At 44.2% G+C, this 20,139-nt stretch overlaps 1 protein-coding gene across 2 annotated transcripts in view; it reads left to right on the top strand.

The window, feature by feature from the left end:
• Window positions 1-3,118: 3,118 nt before the first annotated feature.
• The window catches only part of KCNG3 (potassium voltage-gated channel modifier subfamily G member 3), a 108,497-nt gene continuing 91,476 nt past the window's right edge, over window positions 3,119-20,139 (top strand). For both annotated transcript variants that reach the window (XM_039231677.1, XM_039231675.1), the window contains exon 1: window positions 3,119-3,788. In XM_039231677.1, coding sequence (XP_039087608.1) covers window positions 3,157-3,788 — 632 coding nt within the window. In that variant the 5' untranslated portion in view covers window positions 3,119-3,156. The remainder of the gene's footprint in view (window positions 3,789-20,139) is intronic.

Here is a 20,139-nt window from a genome sequence, read left to right as displayed (position 1 = left end):
CTTCGTTCTTTCAAACTCTAAAATTCCGCCTGGTGCCTTTAAATTTTAATGCATTCTAAAGATTTATGTTAGGAAAGCCCTAAATATCACCTGGAATCCAGAAAAGAATTTAGATGAAATGATTCTCAATGTAGTCTTTTCAAAGTACAAAGGAATAGAATTTTTAATAACTCTAAGAACACAGTTTTTAAGAATATTTTCTAAACTGGATTATATTAAGGCAAACCAATCATTTCTGCATCTTACTGTTTTGTTTAAGAACATGATTTGAGGGGGAAAAAAAAGAACATGATTTGGATATTATTGCAGCGGCAGCAGTGGTTGATGACATTAAAATCAAATAAACATTGCTTTTGAAACAAATGAAATTATTTAAACCTATCTCTCTAAGATATTTTATGAAAATATACCTAGGAGGCACAAATTATATTATCATCAGATTAATTGGTTTTCTAAGCTCAAATTTAATTTGAAATGTGATATTTCTCAAACTGGTTCAGTCAACAGACTTTAAAGGGATTTTAGATAGAGAACATAGAAGTAGATGTAGTAACGGAGCAAATAATCAAGAAAATAGTTGTTCTGTGTTCTGTTGCTGTGATGCTTCTAGAAGGTATTTTTAACAACTCCCTGAGGAATCGGCTCTCACTGGTGTGAAGCCAGGCTCTTCGGTCCGCTCACATCTGCAAACTTTTCTCCATTCTCATATCCTATAACAAATCCATTTCCAAGCCTTGCTGAGTCCTTGGTCTCAGTGTTTTTCAGAACTGACTCTTTCTCAAAAAAAAAAAAAAAAAAAAAAAAAGGAAAGAAAGACCAGAAAGAACTGGCTTTTCCTCATCTACAAAGATTTGGGTTGAGGTTCGTATTCCTGGGTGGCAGAAATGGTCTTCTCCTTAGAATAAACAGAAGGGCAAAAGAATCTTTCTGAATAAAGCCATTTTTGTTATTAAAACATTCAGGCATCCCATTACTTATAGTCTGAAATCTAAATTCTGCAGCTGAGATCCCCTTCTCTTGAGCCAAGCAAATGCATTAGCTTTCTTTACAGACTTTAATCCTTTACATCTGAGATTCTATTTGGAATGCTTTTCTGCTCTTTCTCTCTGCCAGCTCATGACCATCACCTCTTTCCATTCTATCTTGAAACTCATTTCCTTCAGGATGTTTTCCTGGTTTAGTAGCTACTTTGCAAACAAACAATTCTTGTTTTTGAGCTTTTAATCACATTAAGTGCTTTTAAGATAAATTATCCAAGTCAAGGGATAAACAAAATATAGAGATTTCCATTCTTTAAGAAACCACCCAGAGTGATTTTACTTTGTGAGGAGGGATAGCACTTGAATTTTTAGGTGTCTGCTTTTTAGCTAGGGATCCACACTAGAATCAGGGCAAAATGACTCTTTATGGTGACCTCTAGTGGGCACGGGACAATCCTACAAAATTATGAAAAGTGAAGGGTAAAGTAAAAACCCTTCCCAGTAACCAGCTGGGTTACCCCGAGGTCGGATGACCACACCCCACCCCACCCTTATTTTTAATTCCAGTATTTGTTTTGCATTTAACAGTTTGCCTTACAACTCACCTGTTTCACCTCTGGCGGGCACCGCGCGGGCTGGGCTGCCGGTGTCGGATGTCGTGTGAATTGCAGGTAGCAGTTTAATATAATCCCTGCCAAGTGGAACCCACTCCCTGGGCTTCGACCAGAGGGCAGGGCAGGACGCTGAGGAGCCTTAAAGGGCTCTTGAAGCTTCAAGAGCTGGTGCTGCGGCGGGCTCGGGGTTGCACAGGGGAAATCAAGACATTATGAAAATGAAGGCTACGGGAAAATTCGGTTCTTGCCAGTGGCAGAGCGATTCTCCCCAGACTTTCGCCCCACTCTACAGGAAGCGTCGGGGGGGATAGGGGGGTGGTCCAGGCGCTGTGCACGTAGGCGCCCTTTTAGGACCCGCGCCCCACAAAGCCCGCGCTGGGGCCGCTCCCCTCCGCGGGAGGACCGGCGGGAGGGCGACACCGAGCCGGGGTGTTGGGGTGTGTGGCCGCCTTCAGAGCACGCGGTACGTGGGTCTCCGTGCCGCGAGAGGAAAGGCAAGTCGTCAAGAAAAGCAATTGCTGGGGTGCCTTCTTTGACAAATCCCTTGGGGCGTTCACAGAAACTGCGCTCGGTTCCGGATAGTTTCTGGAAAAAGCTCTTCAAACGCCGTCTGCCCCCGCCCCTCAAATACTGCACCCCAGTCCTCACCCCTCCTTACCCTCCTGCTGCCTCCATGGGGGGGGGGGAGAGCTGTTAAAAGGGGGCTGCCCAAGTCATCCTGATGGCTCCGGGCGGCGCGCGGGAGCAGGCACACCGGCCGCGGGGCTTGGCCACCCCCATCCCCGGGGCTCCCAGTTGCTCCCTTCCCCGCTCGGCGGACCACTCCTGGCCGCGGCGGGCGGCAGCGGAGGGGGAGGACGGCGTCACGAGGCGGGTAGCCCGAGGTCCAGGGCGGGGCGCCGGGGAATCCCAGCCGAGCGGGCCCGGGAGGTGCGGGCGCGGGTGGGCAGAGGAGGGCGGCGCGCCGAGGGAGGTGAGCAGAGCAGAGCCGGGAGGCGAGGAGGGGGAACCGCGAGGAGGCCCCGCCCCCGCCTCGCGGAGCCGGCTCTCCGCCGCCTCCGAACCCGCTCACTTTGCCTCTCGCCTCTGGACGGCGGCGGGGCGTTTGCCGGAACCGCGGTCAGAGGGAGCGCCGGGGACCGCGAGCCATCCCGCACCGGCGCCTCCGCCTGCCGCCCGCGCCCCTCACGGGGGGCACAGCGCCGCCGCTTTGAAAGGACACCCCGGCCTCTCAGGGGGGGTTACCCCCCCGGGCGCTGACTGCCTCATTCCCTGCCAGCGGGGCGCAACGCTGACGCCTGAGGGGACTCCCCGGCCACCTGCAGGTACCGCCGCGCCGAGGGAGCGTCGCTAGCAGCAACGCCTAGCCGCGGAGGAGGCTAGAGCCGAGGGGGTCTCCGGGCCAGCGAAGGGCAGGAGCGGAGCCCGCAGCGAGAGCCGGTCGGCCAGCCTGCCGGCCCCGACGGCGCGCTCCCCCGTCGGCCAACGGCAGGCAGGCCTTGCGCGGCGGCCGGGGGTGGGGGGCGGCGGCCTCGGGCCTCGGGGCCTCGGGGCGGCCAGCCATGACCTTCGGGCGCAGCAGGGCGGCCTCCGTGGTGCTGAACGTGGGCGGCGCCCGGTACTCGCTGTCCCGGGAGCTGCTGAAGGACTTCCCGCTGCGCCGCGTGAGCCGGCTGCACGGCTGCCGCTCGGAGCGCGACGTGCTGGAGGTGTGCGACGACTACGACCGCGAGCGCAACGAGTACTTCTTCGACCGGCACTCGGAGGCCTTCGGCTTCATCCTGCTCTACGTGCGCGGCCACGGCAAGCTGCGCTTCGCGCCGCGGATGTGCGAGCTCTCCTTTTACAACGAGATGATCTACTGGGGCCTAGAGGGCGCGCACCTGGAGTACTGTTGCCAGCGCCGCCTCGACGACCGCATGTCCGACACCTACACCTTCTACTCGGCCGACGAACCCGGCGCCCTGGGCCGCGACGAGGCGCGACCGGGCGGTGCCGAGGCGGCCCCCTCCAGGCGCTGGCTCGAGCGCATGCGGCGGACCTTCGAGGAGCCCACGTCGTCTCTGGCCGCGCAGATCCTGGCCAGCGTGTCGGTAGTGTTCGTGATAGTGTCCATGGTCGTGCTGTGTGCCAGCACACTGCCCGACTGGCGCGCCGCGGCGGCCGACAACCGTAGCCTGGATGACCGGAGCAGGTACTCCGCCGTCCCTGGGAGGGAGCCCTCCGGGTAGGACGCACTGCTTCTCTGCCCGTCCCGTCCGTCCTGTTGCGTCTGTCCGTCCGGTCCGTCGGTCCCGTCTCCGTCCTGTTTGCCTCCGGGCTGCCCAGCGAGGCCCCAGCCGGGTCCCCAGGCGGGCCCAGCCCGGGAATGGGTTTGTCCTCACTCCCCACTCCCGATTTACCTGGCACTCGGCGGCTCTGGTCCTTACACTAGACTTCCCTCCGGAGGGCGAATCGCCAGGCATAGCCAGGGGCAGGTGGAGAGAAACAAGTCTTCCATCTTTTAGTTTACTTTTGAGAAAATAGTAACTAATTACATTTCTCTTAAACTTTTATTGTGAGTATTACAGTTTAACCTTGGGCTAAGCAGTTTGAATTATTTGCCAATTTTTGGTGGTTGAAAAGATGAAGTCGTGTTATGGTGAAATGTGGTTTATGATACCCTGGCCACGCATTCTATACACTCTACATAGTATGTATGTTAATGGGTTGTATTATCAAGGAGATTAACAAGAGACTCTAAACAATGGATGCCTGTGCCCATTTCTCTCTTTGGAGTTAGCAAAGATACCACCGTTTGGTACCACTGTGACTTTCAGAAGGATCTTCAGTATGGGGAGGGGGGAAAAATCACTATCTTTGAAAAGAGGAAATACTTAAACTGCCCCCAATCCAGAAACACTATTGGAGTAGTTAATAGTTTTTTTTTCCCTCTCACTTTATTGGGATAAAAGGAAAATATTTTACATTTTCCGTAGATCATGTTTACTTTTCAATAAAGATCACATACTTCTGTTTATAGTGCTAGTGAGTTTATTTTGCATACTGGGTAGGAAGAATAAACAGTAAAGTTGGCTTTGAAGGGAAACCATCTCTTGGGGGCATAAACGCAAAACTGTATATTATGTTTTACCTTTGACACTGTTTTAAGATGCCTCTTCCATTCGTATTTATTTATTTATTTACTTCTTCTTCCATTCATTTTTAAAATTAGGTTGTGCCTGATAATCTTTTCCTGATAGAGATGTGCATGTTTCCGGTGATATTAGTGCCTTGATGTTTCAGTGCATTACTTCCACATAATAGTCTTCCTTTGGAGAGTGAAGATTGTTTTTTAATGTAAGAGGTAAATAAAATTGTCTGGTACCGCAGAGTCCATTACCGATATAGTGATATCTTGGCATGAAATTCAAGATACATGCTTTAAAAGGAAATTCATTAGTAGACTAATTTTGTTTAATGTGTTAGGTTCTGAGTTTTTGATTTACAGATAAGAATTACTTATTTAGTACTCCCATCAGTACAATGAAATTAATTTATATACCTAAATACATAAGTGCCCTTGATTCTTTTAGGAGACCATAGGAAAATGAGCCATAACTGATTGGCTTTGAAATGATTCACTAGTAATTGTGGAATTCTAAGGTTAGTAAAAGTTCAAGCTCCATTAGCAAAGGAAACAGGAGAATTGAGTTAGACTTCCTGAGACTGCACAAGAAGTCAGGGAAGAAGAGGAATTCTTGATTTGTGTATATGTATTTTATATCATGTGTGTAATTATTCAAGTCAGAACTGTTTCCTAGATACCCAGATATTTCAGGCAAAAGCATGTTTTTCTTGGCTTAATAGCCCAGTTTTAAGCTTCACTCTCCAAGTGTAGGTATGAAAACCAACCGCTGTAATCCCAAACAGGTAAGCTGAAGGACCAGTAAGGAGCTGAGGAGGCTGGAGTCACAGAAGGAGCCCCCCCATAGGCCTCCTCCAACTGACAGGGCCTCTGTGCTCGTGCTTTGACAATAGTCTCTCAAACCCTGCTTGCTTGTGTTTGCCGAAATTAGACTTTATAAAAGATCCTTCTGATCCTCTGACTGTATTTGGCATCTACCAAATAAAGTCAAAACATTTTCCTTGTCCTTCAAAGCTCTTTATGGTTTAACCACAATCTGCCTTTCTTGACTTATCTTGTCATCATTTGCAAGCATCTTTTTTGAGTGTGTGCTGTGTAAGGCACTGTTGGTATTCCAAGTATTATAACTTTTTTTGTTATTGTTTCCTGAAGAAAATGTGTCAAATTGGTGATGTAGGAATGAGAGGCACAATTGAGTTGTTCTGGGATACAATCCGGCTTCAAAGGGGACAGGGATGGAAACAAGTCATCTTTGGAAGGTTGCAGAGGTTGTGTACTGCCCAACAGTGGTGGGGGTGTTAATCATTTATAAAAACTGTATTCACAACCTTTACAACCATGTATGTTCTACCTGAGAACATATTAAGGAGAATTTTCCAGGTAAAAAGGGACAGAAGGGGCATAGGCATGAAATTTGCTTATTACGTCCAGTGATTGAGTGAAAGGTGGATGCAGAGATGTTAGAAGGCCTCAGATGAGAAGGAGAATGATTTTATTTTGCAGGCACTAGTTAGCTGTTGGCAGGTTTGGGGTAAGTAGGTTATGTATATAAAATAATGAGTGTCATGAGTTGTGTACCATGAACTGGGGATGGGGAAAATTGGAAACAGGAGGATGAGTTTGGAGGTCTCTGCGGAGGGAAGGATTGCTTAGAGGTGGTAAGAATGGAGAAGAAATGATCTCTCTGGAAAATATTAGAAAGACTCATAATCAATCCAGGGCATTGGAAGGCTACAGGCATCAGGAAAGTTGGACTTCCGGGAGCCATGAGTACTCCCTGTCACTTGCAGGCTCCATTTGTCCAAACTGGCCTGCTTACTTGTTCCTGAAGCACCCGAATGTTCCTTACTGTGCAGTCCCTTGTCTATTGAAATGGGATCATCCATCAAGCCCAACTTAGATTCTGTTTCTTTTTTGAAGCCTTTCCTGCCTGCCTGAGTAGATGTGATGTTTTCTTCTGAATTTCTTGAGGGTTGCTTATTTGTACTACTTATTTGCCATCTATAATATCTTTCCTAGCATGGTGGTTATTTTTTCATATAAATATGTCCTAGCACCTAAGCTAGATGAGAGGAAAAGCCCTAGAAGGCAGCTAAATTCTCCTATACTATTTTTATTATGACAGCATCTTATAGAAAAAAATTATTATTCTGGCACAGTAAATGTCTGCTGCTTATATTATAATTCAAAATATAGCCTTCCAGGGCTATATCTTCTGTTGCATAGATTGAAGAACTGTGTGGGGAAGGCCGTGGACTTCAGCTGGTGGAACTCTTAGTTGAGGACAGGATCTTGTGCTAGGAATGAGAAAAAAAGTCTATTAAATCAAGGAATGATTGTTGATCAAGTAGTGATTTTGCAAAAGGAATAAATATAAGCATCAAATTTCTTTTTATTAATCTTTGAAATTTTGGAATAGCATACAATCTCAAGTTTGCAGAAATCTTGAGAGGTCTTCCAAATCAATAATTTGAAAGTTTTTTCTGTATGAATATGATCTTTTTTTAAAAGTTTATTTATCCTGAGAGAGAGAAACTGTGTTCAAGTGGGGAATGGGCAGAGAGAGAAGGAGAGAGAATCCTAAGTAGGCTCCATAATGTCAGCACAGAGCCTGACATGGGGCTCAAACTTCATGAACCCTGAGATCATGTCCTAAGCTGAAATCAAGAGTCTGCACTTAACTGACTGAGCCACCTAGCTACCCCATGAATATGTTTCTTTTAAATTGATTTGTTCTAGATGGTTAATCTAGAACATAACCATATAAATAATGGTTTAAAGTCCAGAAGCTATACAAGCAAGCCTTTCTCCATCTCCTGGGCATTTACTTCTTTTCCCTAGATGTAACCAAAGTTACTTGATTTTGTGTGTCATTTTAGAGACATTCTATGTATTTACAAGCATATCATGTATATTTACAGACAACAATGACAAAAACAGTGCAATAATACTTTTCTGAAACTTACTTTTCAAACCAGCATGTTTTGGAGATTGTTTTGTATAAGTTTATAAAGAGCTACCCAATTATTTTATGCAGCTGTATAATCCATTGTATGAATGTTTCATAACTTTTGGACATTTATGTTGTCTCATCTATAGGAAATGCTGCAATGAATATCCTTATACATGTACATTATTTTGCTTTTATCCATAGGATAAATTCCTGAAAGCTAAGACATAGGGTCAAAGAGCATGTGTATTTGTGATTTGCATAGCCAATTCCAAATTGCTCTCCAAAAAAATGATATCATTTTATATTCCTGCCAGCAACATGTGGGCAAATATGCTTTTTCTTTCAGTTTTTAAATTTTTTTTTAATTTTTAAAGTTTGTTTAGAGTGCATGTGCATGAGTAGGGGAGGGGCAGAGACAGAATCCCAAGCAGGCTCACGCTATCAACCCAGAGCCTAACATGGGGTTCTAACTCACAAACCCCCAGGTCATGACCTAAGCAGAGATCAAGAGTTGGACACTCAAATGACTGACCCACCAGGTGCCCCAGAACATGCTTTTTTATATGCCATAAAGCATTGTGATACTTGTAATCTTTACCCACACATACTAGAAAAATATCTAGTAGCTCTAATTTGCTTTTGCCTTATTTTGAGTAAAATTGTGTATCTTTATATATTTAGGAGTCATTTATCTGACTTTTTTTGGCGAACTGTTTATGTTTTGTTTGTCAATGACTTTCTTAGCTTAGAATTTTGAATGATACATTAAGAAATTAGACCTTTGTTTATGATATGAGTTGCAAATATACTTTGTTCTCTAATTTAGGACCCCACTAAAAGAAAACCACAATTGCTTAGAACACAGTAGCAGTACTTTTAATATCTGTTTATTGAGAAAGAATGCACAATGAGTGAAAAACAATCCTGAATTGTGAAAATTCATCAGCCATTTTTGATTCTGGCGACTGCCCATCAGTGTGACAGCAGAGGCACATAAGATGGGGTTCCTCCTCATGGAATTGGTGGGCTGGTGGTGGTAGTGGGAAGGGAGGACAGACAACAAAGGAAGCGAATAAATGAGAATTGCAGATAGTGAAGGGAAGTCAAAGAGGGTATATAGGTGTAGAATGCAACAGGAGTGTCCTTTGCATAAGATGTGAGGAGGTGGCATGAGTGGAGACCTGAATGATGAGAAAGACCCAGCCTTGGAAGAGGGAGGGAAGAGTGTTCTTGACAGAAGGAACAGCAAAGGCAGAAGCTCTGAAGTGACAATGAGCTTGGCTTGTGTATAGAATGGAAGGAAGGCCAGTGTGGGCTAGCAGTTAGTCAAGGGCAAGGGGTGTGGTAAATGAGAGGGGAGGCAGAGGGGAGGCGGGGAGGCAGAGACCTATCAGGCTGGGCCTGTGTGCCCTGGGAAGGAGTGTGGATTTCCTTCCAAGTATGACAGGAAAGAATTTGGAAGGTTTAAAGCAGTGGAAAGATATGATCTGTTGTGCTTTCAAAACATCACTGACCACAGAGTGGAGAAGGGACCAGGGGCAGCTGCAGATGTTAGCAAGACCTGGCAGGTGAGAGAATATGGGGCTTGATTAGGGGAGTAGCAGTGGACATGGTAAGAAGTCATTGGATTCAGGTAATTATGAGGGTTTTGTCGTGTTATTAATGGTGACTCATCTGCCCAGTACCAGGAAAGGCGTCAGGTATTACTGAGTGAAGCAGTGCTAGGGCTCTAGGCCCCGGGCTCCCTCCCGCTTAACTGACTTGGCCCACATGTACTGAGCTGGGAGTCCAGTTCTTTTCTACAGTTTCTACTTCTCATTTTGGAGGTATTGTGAGGAGAAGGATCTGGAAGAGGGATCTTTTGAGAGTTGGTGGGAGAGGGATCATTTACCATTTTCCTTTCTATACAACCAAAACCATCTCATTGAGAGGACTTCTGTTAAAGATCTTTGATAAATGCATTCACAACCTCCCTTAATGAACAGTTCTGGTCATCTTAGAATGATGACATTCTTAACTGTTTTATCTGATTGATAAGACAAACTACAGGTTTTCCAGGCAGTTTGCCTTCCAGTACCATTGATTATCATTCCAACACTGCTGAGGAGATGAATGTTTTTTGGCATTTTAACATATAGGTATACTCATGTTGTTGCTTTTTTTAATAATTTTTTTAATGTTTATTTTTTGAGAGAGATAGAGACAGACAGAGTGTGAGCAGGGGAGGGTCAGAGAGAGAGGGAGACACAGAATCCAAAGCAGGCTCTAGGCTCTGAGCTGTCCTGTCAGCACAGAGTCCGACGCAGGGCTTGAACCTACGAACCTCAAGATCATGACCTGAGGCCAAGTCAGATGCTTGCTTAACCAACTGAGCCAACCAGGAGGCCTCATTTTTTTTTTTTTTTAACTTTATTTGTTTATTTTTTAGTAATCTCTACACCCAACTTGGGGCTCAAAATCATGACCCTGAGATCAGGCATCACATGTTCTTCTGACTGAGCCAGCCAGGTGCCTGACCTACTCTTTTAAAATCACTCATGGGGCGCCTGGGTGGTTCAGTTAGCTAAGCGTCCGACTTCAGTTCAGGTCATGATCTCTTGGTTTCTGGGTTCGAGCCCTGTGCTGGGCTGCTTCCGATTGAGTGCCTCTCTCTCTCCTTTTCCCCGCTTGTGCTCTGTCACTCTCAAAAATAAATAGAGAAATAAAATCACTCAGCATTGCTGCCTGTGTCATAAAAAGATGCTCTATGCTAGTCAGAACTTTGAGAAAAAGATGGGTAAGATATAAAGTACTTCTCCCCTTTACTTTTTGGTCCCCATTGCCTCTGAACTTCCATCCCTTCAGCCAATTTTACCTGATGTGTCCTCTTTTGAATTTTAGATCTCTTTAAGGTGCAAAGTCTTGCACCAATCTGTTCTTCAGAAATTATTTCTAAAAGTTGCTTCATGTTGGAATTTTGATCTTTAATATGTATTGCTTTGTGGTGTGGTAGTGAGAATCTGAAGAGATGTAAAGATGTTCAGGTTTTTGGCAGTGTTATTTTTAACCCCAGTTTTTAAAAATGAGATACATAATCAAAATGAAACACCAAGTGATGGAAATTTAAAAATCAATTGTATTATTTCTATTGCCTATTAGGTCAATATTGTATAAATTCAGTAGGTTTTTAAGTACTTTAAAAATGAAAAGCAGTATTTGAAGCTGAAGGTGAAAGTCTCAGTGCTTTTACTTTGCAGATAAGGTGGATATTTTCAGAAGCCGGTAATTAATAGATCTCTGATAGGATTGAATATAACCCTGAATCTCAGTTAAATTCTGTTCTTGCACAGTGGACTGTTTCTTTTAATATGTGTACAGGGTTTTTCTATCTGCTGCCAATTTTAGAATTCAGTGGAAACTTTCTTTTGTTAATACTCTTTTTTTAATCAAGGTGCTTTTTTTCCTCCCTTAGTAAGCAAGTTAATTTTCAATGTTCTTTTTATTTTTTTTAAGTAAAAGTTTGCTCACTGGCAAAAAGTATGGTTCTAAGCGTTAGGAATTGAAGAGTAAACATGCCCCTTTCTCCTCAGTCCCATTACCCAGTTTCTCGGTATTCTTTCCTGAAATGCCCATACACACACACACACACACACACACACAAACACACACACCTGTGTGTGTATATAAATTATATATACATATTATATAGATATTTTTAAAAATTTATAACTGGGATCATTCTATAATCTTGTTTAACAATGTGCTTTCTTCTCTAAACATGTTGGAACTCTTTCCATATCAGTTGATAGCAATATTCCTTGTTCTTTTGAAAACCTGTAGAACGTTCCATTGTATGGCCAGGCCACAGTTCAGTCTACAAGCATCTGTCCTGTCAATCACAGTGATGACTGTCTTAGTAATATTTATTTCATAGTTAGTATATGCTGGCTGCTTGTTAAGTTTTTACGTGTATTTTGTCATGTAAGTCTCCAGTAACAATTCTGTGAGTTGGCACCGTTACTGTCTTCATTTTATGAGTGAGATTTAGGGAGGTGAAGTGGCATGTGACCTTAGAGAGTGAGGAAGTGGTGGCCTGGCACTTGATTCCCATGTCCCTAATCCACACTACTGTGGAATGTTTGGTTTGACTCTAGTTTTATAAAAATGCAAACAGTGATATAGAACAATCTTTTTAACATGTCTTTGCAAGCTGGAGTGAGTATATATGTTAGGTAAATTCTAAAGTGGAAATATAGCTGGATCAAGAGGATTGTGTTAAAAAAAATTTTTTTTGTCAGCTGTTACCAAATTTCCCTCGAAACTATGAGCGCAATTCAGCACTACTCTTTATTAGTGATAGTGACTATTATAATACAAATGCAATTAATAGTAAATAGAATACTAATATTAATAACATTTTAATAGCAAACATTTGGAAATAATCACCTTAAAAAAATATAACAGCTTTTAAAGGGGCACCTGAATGGCTCACTTGTTTAAACATCTTTGGCTCAGGTCATGATCTCTCAGTTCCTAAGTTTAAGCCCCACATCAGGCTGTCTGCTTTCAGCACAGAGTCTGTTTTGAATCCTCTGTCCCCTCTCTCTCTGCCCCTCCCCAGCTTGTTCTTTCTCTCCCCCTCTCTCAAAATAAATAAGCTTAAAAAAAAAAGAATGTCTTAAAAAATATATGACAGCTTTATTGAGATATAACTCACATACAGTAGAACTCACCTTTAAAGTGCACAATTCATGGGGCCCTTGAGTGACTGAGTTGGTTAAGCACCTAACTTCAGCTCAGGTCATGATTTCCCGGTTCGTGGGTTCGAGCTCTACATCAGGCTTTGTGCTGACAGCTCAGAGCCTGGAACCTTCTTCAGATTCTATCTCCCTCTCTCTCTGCCCCTCCGCCACTCATGCTCTGTCTCTTTCTCTCAAAAATAAATTTAAAAAAATTAAAAATAAAATAAATAAAATATACAATTCAGGAGTGCCTGGCTGGCTCACTGTGTGGAACAGAAGACTCTTGATCTTGGTCATGAGTTCAAGCCCCACGATGGGCATGGAGCCTACTTAAAAAAATAAAATAAAGTGCACATTTCAGTGAATTTTAGTATATTTGCAGTTGTACAAGTATCAATCATTATCCATCCTACTTTAAGCATTATGTTTTGGTGATGTGTTTGAAGGAGTATTAAAATGTGTTAGAAAGCTGGAACCCATGAATGGCTAGGAAAGGGACCTGTGCATTTTGATTGAGCAGATGAATCAGATGAAGCAATAGGCAAAACATTTGTGTTTGAATTAATTCATTCATGAACTGGTGGGTTCTGTTTGGAAGAGTTATATATATTTAAGTAATTTTCTTTGCTTGCTAGTAGCAAGGACTCCTCAGCTTTTACTCAACCGGCGAAGGGAAGTGTGTAATTGAGGCAATCATCTGACTTTCTCGGGCCAAAGAAATGTCAAAAGGAAAAGGTTGTGGTGACAAGAATCCAGGACTCCAAGTTGGGAGGCCTCCCTAGAGTTCATTCATTACCCTGCTCTGGGCCTGTACCCTCCTCTGTTAAGTGGGGATTTTACATGGAAGGGTCAATGAGAGAATGAAGACTGGGCCCTCAGCAGGAAACTGAACTCCTTAGCTCTTTATCTTTCCTTGTATTGTGCCCCTTCCCACTGTCTATCATTTCTTGAGGTTGCTTGTAAATGTCTTACCTCCTTTTTGGTCTATGAGTTCTTTGAGAACAGAAATTCTTGCTTCACAACATGTGGCTTAATACCTTGCACTGAATGGGCAGTGATTCAGTATGTATTTTATTTTATTATTTATTTTTAAAATATAATTTATTGTCAAATTGGTTTCCATACAACACCCAGTGCTCATCCCAAGTGCCCTTCTCAATGCCCATCACCCCCTTTCCTGTCTCCCTCACCCCCTCAGTGTATATTTTAAATACATGTGAAAGAAACATCCTACAACAGTGTTTTCATTTTTTTAAAGATTTTATTTTGTTTTATTTATTTATTTTTAAAATGTTTACTTTGAAAGAGAGAGTGAGAGTGTGCATGAGCAAGAGAGGGACAGAGAGAGAGAGAGAGAGAGAGGGAAAATCTTAAGTAGGCACCATGCTCACTGCAGAGCCAAACATGGGGCTCGATCCCATGAATGGTGAGATCATGCCCTGAGACAAAATCAAGAGTTGGATGCTTAACCAACTGAGCCACCAAGATGCCCCTAAAGATTTTATTTTTAATTAATTGCTATACCCAAAATGGGGCTTGAACTCAACTCCGAGATCAAGAGCTGCATGCTCCACCAACTGAGCCAGCCAGGTGCCCCACATTTTCATTTTTGATAGAAGAGTGTATGTTTATAAGTTGTCTTCAACCTATGAGTGGGTTATATTGTAAGGACTTAATTGCATGTTGGTTTTGTGGCTTTCCATTCACTTATTGAATAAGTTCGACAAACATTTGTTGAGCAACTCTCATATATCTGGGACTGTTCTGGGTGCTGGGGATATAGCAGTGAACGAAAAACCAGAGTCCTTGCCCTCAAGAACCATCTGTTCTAATAAATAAATATATAATGATAGTGGTAAGTGCTATCAAGAAACAAAACAGTATCAGGTTTATAAGAGTGTGAACCATGGTCAGGAAAGGCCTCTCTGATCAGGTGATGTATGTCTGAACAAGGACCGGCAGGGATGCAGAAGGCAGCCATGAAGGCCTCTGGTCAAGGCCATTCCAGGCAGAGAGCATGTAGCACAGACTTTGACGGGCATGTGCCCTTAGTCTGTTGGAGGCACAGCAAGGAAGTAGGGGGGTAGGGGTGACCAGGGGCTCTGCTGTTCCCCCCATACTCTGTTGCAGGACTGGTTGTCTGGAGCAAGGGTGGGCAAACTGTGGCCTGCAGACAGCTTAGGAGCCCTGCCTGTTTCTGTACAGCAGAGGGGCAGGGGTAGGGAATTCGTGGTGGTGACAGTGACCGTGGGAAAATGTAGTTCTTGTAGAGCTATATGGGTGCACCAGCTAAAGGGATATACTTTTGATAGTCTTCATTTTTAAAAGAGAAAATAAAATGGTAAGGACTTGGATTTGTATTGGAATGTGGGTTTTGAGCGGAAGACATAATTTGATTAAATTAAAAAATTTTAAAGTAATCTCTACACCCAACAGGGGGCTCAAACTCATGACCTGGAGATCACAAGTTGGATGCGCTATGGACTGAGCTGGCCAGGTGCTCCTAATTTAGTTTAAAATTTTAAGAGTTGACTCTGGCCCCCATGTGGAGGGCAGGCTCTAGGGGGCAAGGGTAGAGCCAGTGGGGCCAGTTAGGACCCCCATTTCGCCCAGTATGCAGAGGGCTGCCTGGAGCCCCGGGTCCAGGCAGCTAGCTGCTGTGTTGATCCAAGTTGTGGTGGCAGGATTTCCTTTTTTATTTTCTGGGTAACACTATTGTCATTGGTCATGTTTGCCTCTGACATCATTGCATGACCAGGGGCTCTGCTGTCCCCCCCACACTCTGTTGCAGGACTGGTGGTCTGGAGCAAGGGTGGGCAGGTGGTGGCCTGCAGACAACTCGGGCCTGCTGCCTGTTTTTGTAGAGCTCCTGAGCTAAATGGTTTTTACATTTTTAAAATGGTGAGGAAAAAAAATCAAAAGAAGAATACTGTTTCATGACTCATGCAAATTATCTGACATTCGGATTTCAGAGTTTTATTGGCGCACAGCCACACTCATTTGTTTACATGTTGTCTGTGGCAGCTCTCCTGCTACTTGGGTGGAGTCAACACTTGCAACAGAGGCTAGCTGGCCTGCAAAGCCTGAAACATTGACTCTCTGGCTCTTTTTTTTTTTTTTTTTAATGTTTTATTTATTTCTAGGAGAGAGAGACAGTGTGAGCAGGGGAGGGTCAGAGAGAGAGGGAGTCACAGACTGAAACAGGCTCCAGGCTCTGAGCTGGCAGTCAGCACAGAGCCCGATGCGGGGCTCAAACCCATGAACCGCGAGATCATGACCTGAGCGAAAGTCAGACGCCTAACCGACTAAGCCACCCAGGCGCCCCTCTCTGGCTCTTTACAGAAGGAGCTTGTCAACCCTGGGTCCAGAATGGCCTTGTCATGGGTTTCAGCCTGTCCAGCCGTGTGCCCTTGGGCTCATTCCTTCTCTAAGCCTTGGTGTCCTCGTGTGTAAAGTAAGGAGAGCGGTAGAGGGTTGAGGATGGGTTACTAACTGCTGTCTTCTAACCAGCTTGATGCCCTTGGATCTCACGGAGACCTACCGTGACTCACAGAGTGTTCTCTTTTCCCAAGATACTTCCCCTAACCAGAGCTCATTATTCGATCCTAAGAGTTCTGGTACAGTAGGGACTTTTATTAGTATTTACGGTTGGTGCAAGAAATCAAGTATTTATAAGTTAGGGACTGTCTGTATTAATTTCAGATCACAGATGTAGATTTACCAGTTTACTGGTAAATGTGAGAGGTGGTGAATGTGAGAGGTGGTTGGGGAAAGGATGGATGATCAAAACTGGTGTTCACAAGGGTCAGTAAGCCCTATTAAATCAAAGACTGCATTTTTATGGGAAATAAAATGGGAAGTATATTTCAAAAAAGGAAGGGTTGGGATGCCTGGGTGGCTCAATCAGTTAAGTGTCCGACTTCAGCTCAGGTCATGATCTCACAGTTCATGGGTTCGAGCCCTGCGTCTGGCTCTGTGCTGACAGTTCAGAGCCTGGAGATTGTCTTCAGATTCTGTGTCTCCCTCTCTCTCTCTGACCCTCCCCTGCTCATGCTGTCTCTATCTCTCTCCCAAAAATAAAACTAAAACATTAAAAAAAAAAATAGAAAGAAAGAAAGGGCGTCCTGGGATGCCTTGCTGGCATTTGACTTGATTTCAGCTCAGGTCATGATCCCAGGGTGGTGGGATTGAGCCCTGTGTCCAGGTTTGCGCTGAGCATGGTGCCTGCTTAAGATTCTCATTCTCGGGGCGCCTGGGCGGCTTAGTCTGTTAAGCGTCCGACTTCGGCTCAGGTTATGATCTAGCGGTTTGTGAGTTCGAGCCCCACATCAGGCTCTGTGCCGACAGCTCAGAGCCTGGATCCTGCTTCAGATTCTGTGTCTCCCTTTGTCTCTCTGCCCTTCCCTGCTTATATTCTGTCTCTGTCTGTCTCAAAAGTAAATAAACACAAACACACACACACACACACACACACACCACCAAAAAGATTCTCATCCCTCCTCCGCCCGCTTGCTCTCTCTCTTCTAAAATAAAAACAAAAAACAAAGCAAAACAAAAAAGGAAGTGAATCTTATTAATACATGGTGTAACTCAGTTGGCCTTGAGACATAACCAAGACAGACAGCCCTTGCCGTCCAGTAGCTTCCTGTGTAGGGAGGGGAAGAACCAGAGTTACTGATGGTGAGAAGGTGAGGTGGTGCTGCTGTAGAAGGGAACACAGATGTGGGAGCAGAATGAGTGCTACCTGGGGTGTCACGGAAGTGCTTCTGGTGCAGTGTCCTTTAAGTCTTCCTGGCATTCCTGGAATGCTGGCCACAAGAGCTCCTGGGAAGGGGTGGTGGCACCAGCCGGGTTAGTAGCTGTTGTATTCTCCACCACTGTGTGCTCATAGTTAGTAAAAGGTGTATCACCAGGAATGCCCTTGACAGTGCAGTCACAATTACTGCTTTTATTACACCTGATCCTTAAGTATATATTTTAACATCTTCTGCATGATGAAACGGGAAGTTGCCACTTTGGCCGCATGCTAAAGTACTATGGCTGCCTCGAGGGAAAGAACTTGTACAGCTGGATGACTTGCAAGCTGCACTAGCAGCTTTTTTCATGAAACATTTTTATTTGCAAGAATGACTGACAAACCGTGGTTATTCAGACTTGAACTTGGCGGACATTTTTCTCTTCATTGAACAAGGTTAGTCTGTCACTTCAAGGACAATGATGGCCAGTATTTGTTGCCAGTGATAAAATGAGAGCTCTCCAGTAAAAACTAGACACTTGGAAAACTTGAACCTGCCACTGTGCACTTGCCAGCTTCCCAATACTTTTCTGATGAGCTTGGTAGTGATATTAATAAACGTGAGTTTTAAAATATTATAGCACGAAACGTGTTAATATTTGGGAGATCTGCATAACTCAGAAACCAATACGTCCTAAGTGACCAACACCTGATGTTACAATACCATGCAAAAGATCCACCCCAAGTGATCAGGAACTAATGGGTTTGAAGGTACTGAACATCAGAAGTTCAGTGACAAGATATGTCTCCACATAGTAGCTAACCTTTAAGAAACTACCACTTTTTGGGCTGCCTGGGGGGCTCAGTCGGTTGGGCATGTGACTCTTGATTTTGGCTCAGGTCACAATCTCACGGTTGGTCATGGAATTGAGCCCCGCATCAGGCTTTTCTCTGAGCCTGCGTAAGATTCTCTCTCTCCATCTCCCTCTGGCTCTCCTTCGCTGGTGCATGTGCTCTCTTTCAAAAACTAAATAAAACAACGTAGTACGACATATTGAATGCAGCAATCAGCTGTCTTATATGTACATTTCAATTCTCTCTCTCTCTCCCTCCTTCTATCTCCTTTCCTCCCCTCTCTCCCTTCCTTTTCCTCTCTTTTTGTCTTAGAATTCAAAAGTGGAGAAAGTTGTCGTAGGGAAATGCATTTACACATCATTTGAACTGAAAAAAAAAATCCATCTGTTCCTTAAGAATGTACATCTGATTTGAATGATTGGTTTCACAGTGAGGATTGACTTTGCGGATTCAATTACATGGCAGGCATGTTCCCAAAGCTGAATGAGATAAGTGTGCAATTCCCAGGTTTTGATGAAAATATACTTAAAGCACATAGTAAGATATAAATATTTAATTCAAAATGATGTATTGACAGGGTGCCTGTCTGGGTCTTGAAATAGCATATAACTCTGATCACACTCAGGATTTTTTTTTTTTAAGAGAGAGAGACAGGGGCGCCTGGGTGGCTCAGTCGGTTAAGCGTCCGACTTCGGCTCAGGTCATGATCTCATAATTTGTGGGTTCGAGCCCCGCGTCGGGCTCTGTGCTGACAGCTAGCTCAGAGCCTGGAGCCTGCTTCAGATTCTGTATCTCCCTCTCTCTCTCTGACCCTCCCCTACTCACGCTGTCTCTCTCTCTCTCTCTCTCTCTCTCTCTCACAAATTAAAAAAAAGAGAGAGACAGAGCGAGGCTCCATCCCACCACCCTGGGATCATGAACTGATCCGATATCAAGAGTTGGATGTGCACCTGACTGAGCTACCCAGGTGTCCCTGGATATTATTTAACATTGATGATTTTGGAGACTCTAGGCTAGTTGTTTTATAGATGTCCCTGAATTTGAACTTGTCTGACAGTCTCATAATTATATTCAAAGCAAACCTTCTCGACAGAAATACTACATAGAGGTATAAAGAACTTTTTAAAAAAGATTTCATTTTTTTAATGTTCATTTTTAGGGGAGGAGGGCAAGAGAGAGAATCTAAAGCAGGCTCCACACTGTCAGCACAGAGCCCGCCACAGGGCTCGAACTCACGAACCGCGAGATCATGACCTAAGCAAAAGTCAGACGCTTAACCGACTAAGCCACCCAGGCGCCCCAAATTTTTTTAATTTTTAAAATGTTTTTATTTTTGACGGAAAGAGACAGAACATGAGTGGGGTAGGAGCAGAGAGAGAGAGACAAACAGAAGTTGGACGCTTGACTGACTGAGCCACCTAGGCACCCCATCTAGTGGATGCCTAGATGCCAGGCACCCCTGTGAAAAGAATTATTGATGATAGATGATAATAGATCAAAATGTGATATTTTTTGTATATACTTGGAAGGAGGTAAAAGAATTGAATAACATTCCTATAATACAGCTTGTTCCATCTTCCTCTACTTACTTAAGTAAATAAGGACTCTCAGCCATATTATGTGTAAAAACAAAACATTTTATGTATAAAAACAAAAATAAGATTAGAAATGATGCTGATCTATGTCATTCTACCAATTGGAAGAAATGCTCCTTTATTAATTTGAAATAAAATATCTAACTGCTGGGGTGCCTGGATGGCTCAGTTAGTTGGTTAAGCATCTGACTTCGGCTCAGGTCATGATCTTGTGGCTCCGGAGTTCGAATCTTGCGTCATACTCTGTGCTGACAGGTCAGAGCCTAGAGCCTGCTTTAGATTCTATCTCCCTCTCTCTCTGCCCCTCCATCACTTATGCTCTGTCTCTCTCAGAAAATGAATAAGCATTAAAAAAATAAAAATAAGAAAAATCCAGCTGCTGGGGCGCCTGGGTGGCTTAGTCGGTTAAGCGTCCGACTTTCGCTTAGGTCATGATCTCGCGGTTCGTGGGTTCGAGCCCCGCGTCGGGCTCTGTGCTGGCTGCTAGCTCAGAGCCTGGAGCCTGTTTCAGTCTGTGACTCCCTCTCTCTCTGACCCTCCCCTGCTCACGCTGTCTCTC

The sequence above is a fragment of the Hyaena hyaena genome, unplaced genomic scaffold (assembly GCF_003009895.1).
Source record: "Hyaena hyaena isolate Hyena2069 unplaced genomic scaffold, ASM300989v1 scaffold_57, whole genome shotgun sequence".
Taxonomy (NCBI): Eukaryota; Metazoa; Chordata; class Mammalia; order Carnivora; family Hyaenidae; genus Hyaena; species Hyaena hyaena.
The sequence above is the reverse complement of the archived record's forward strand: the minus strand, read 5'-3'. Positions and strand labels throughout refer to the sequence as shown.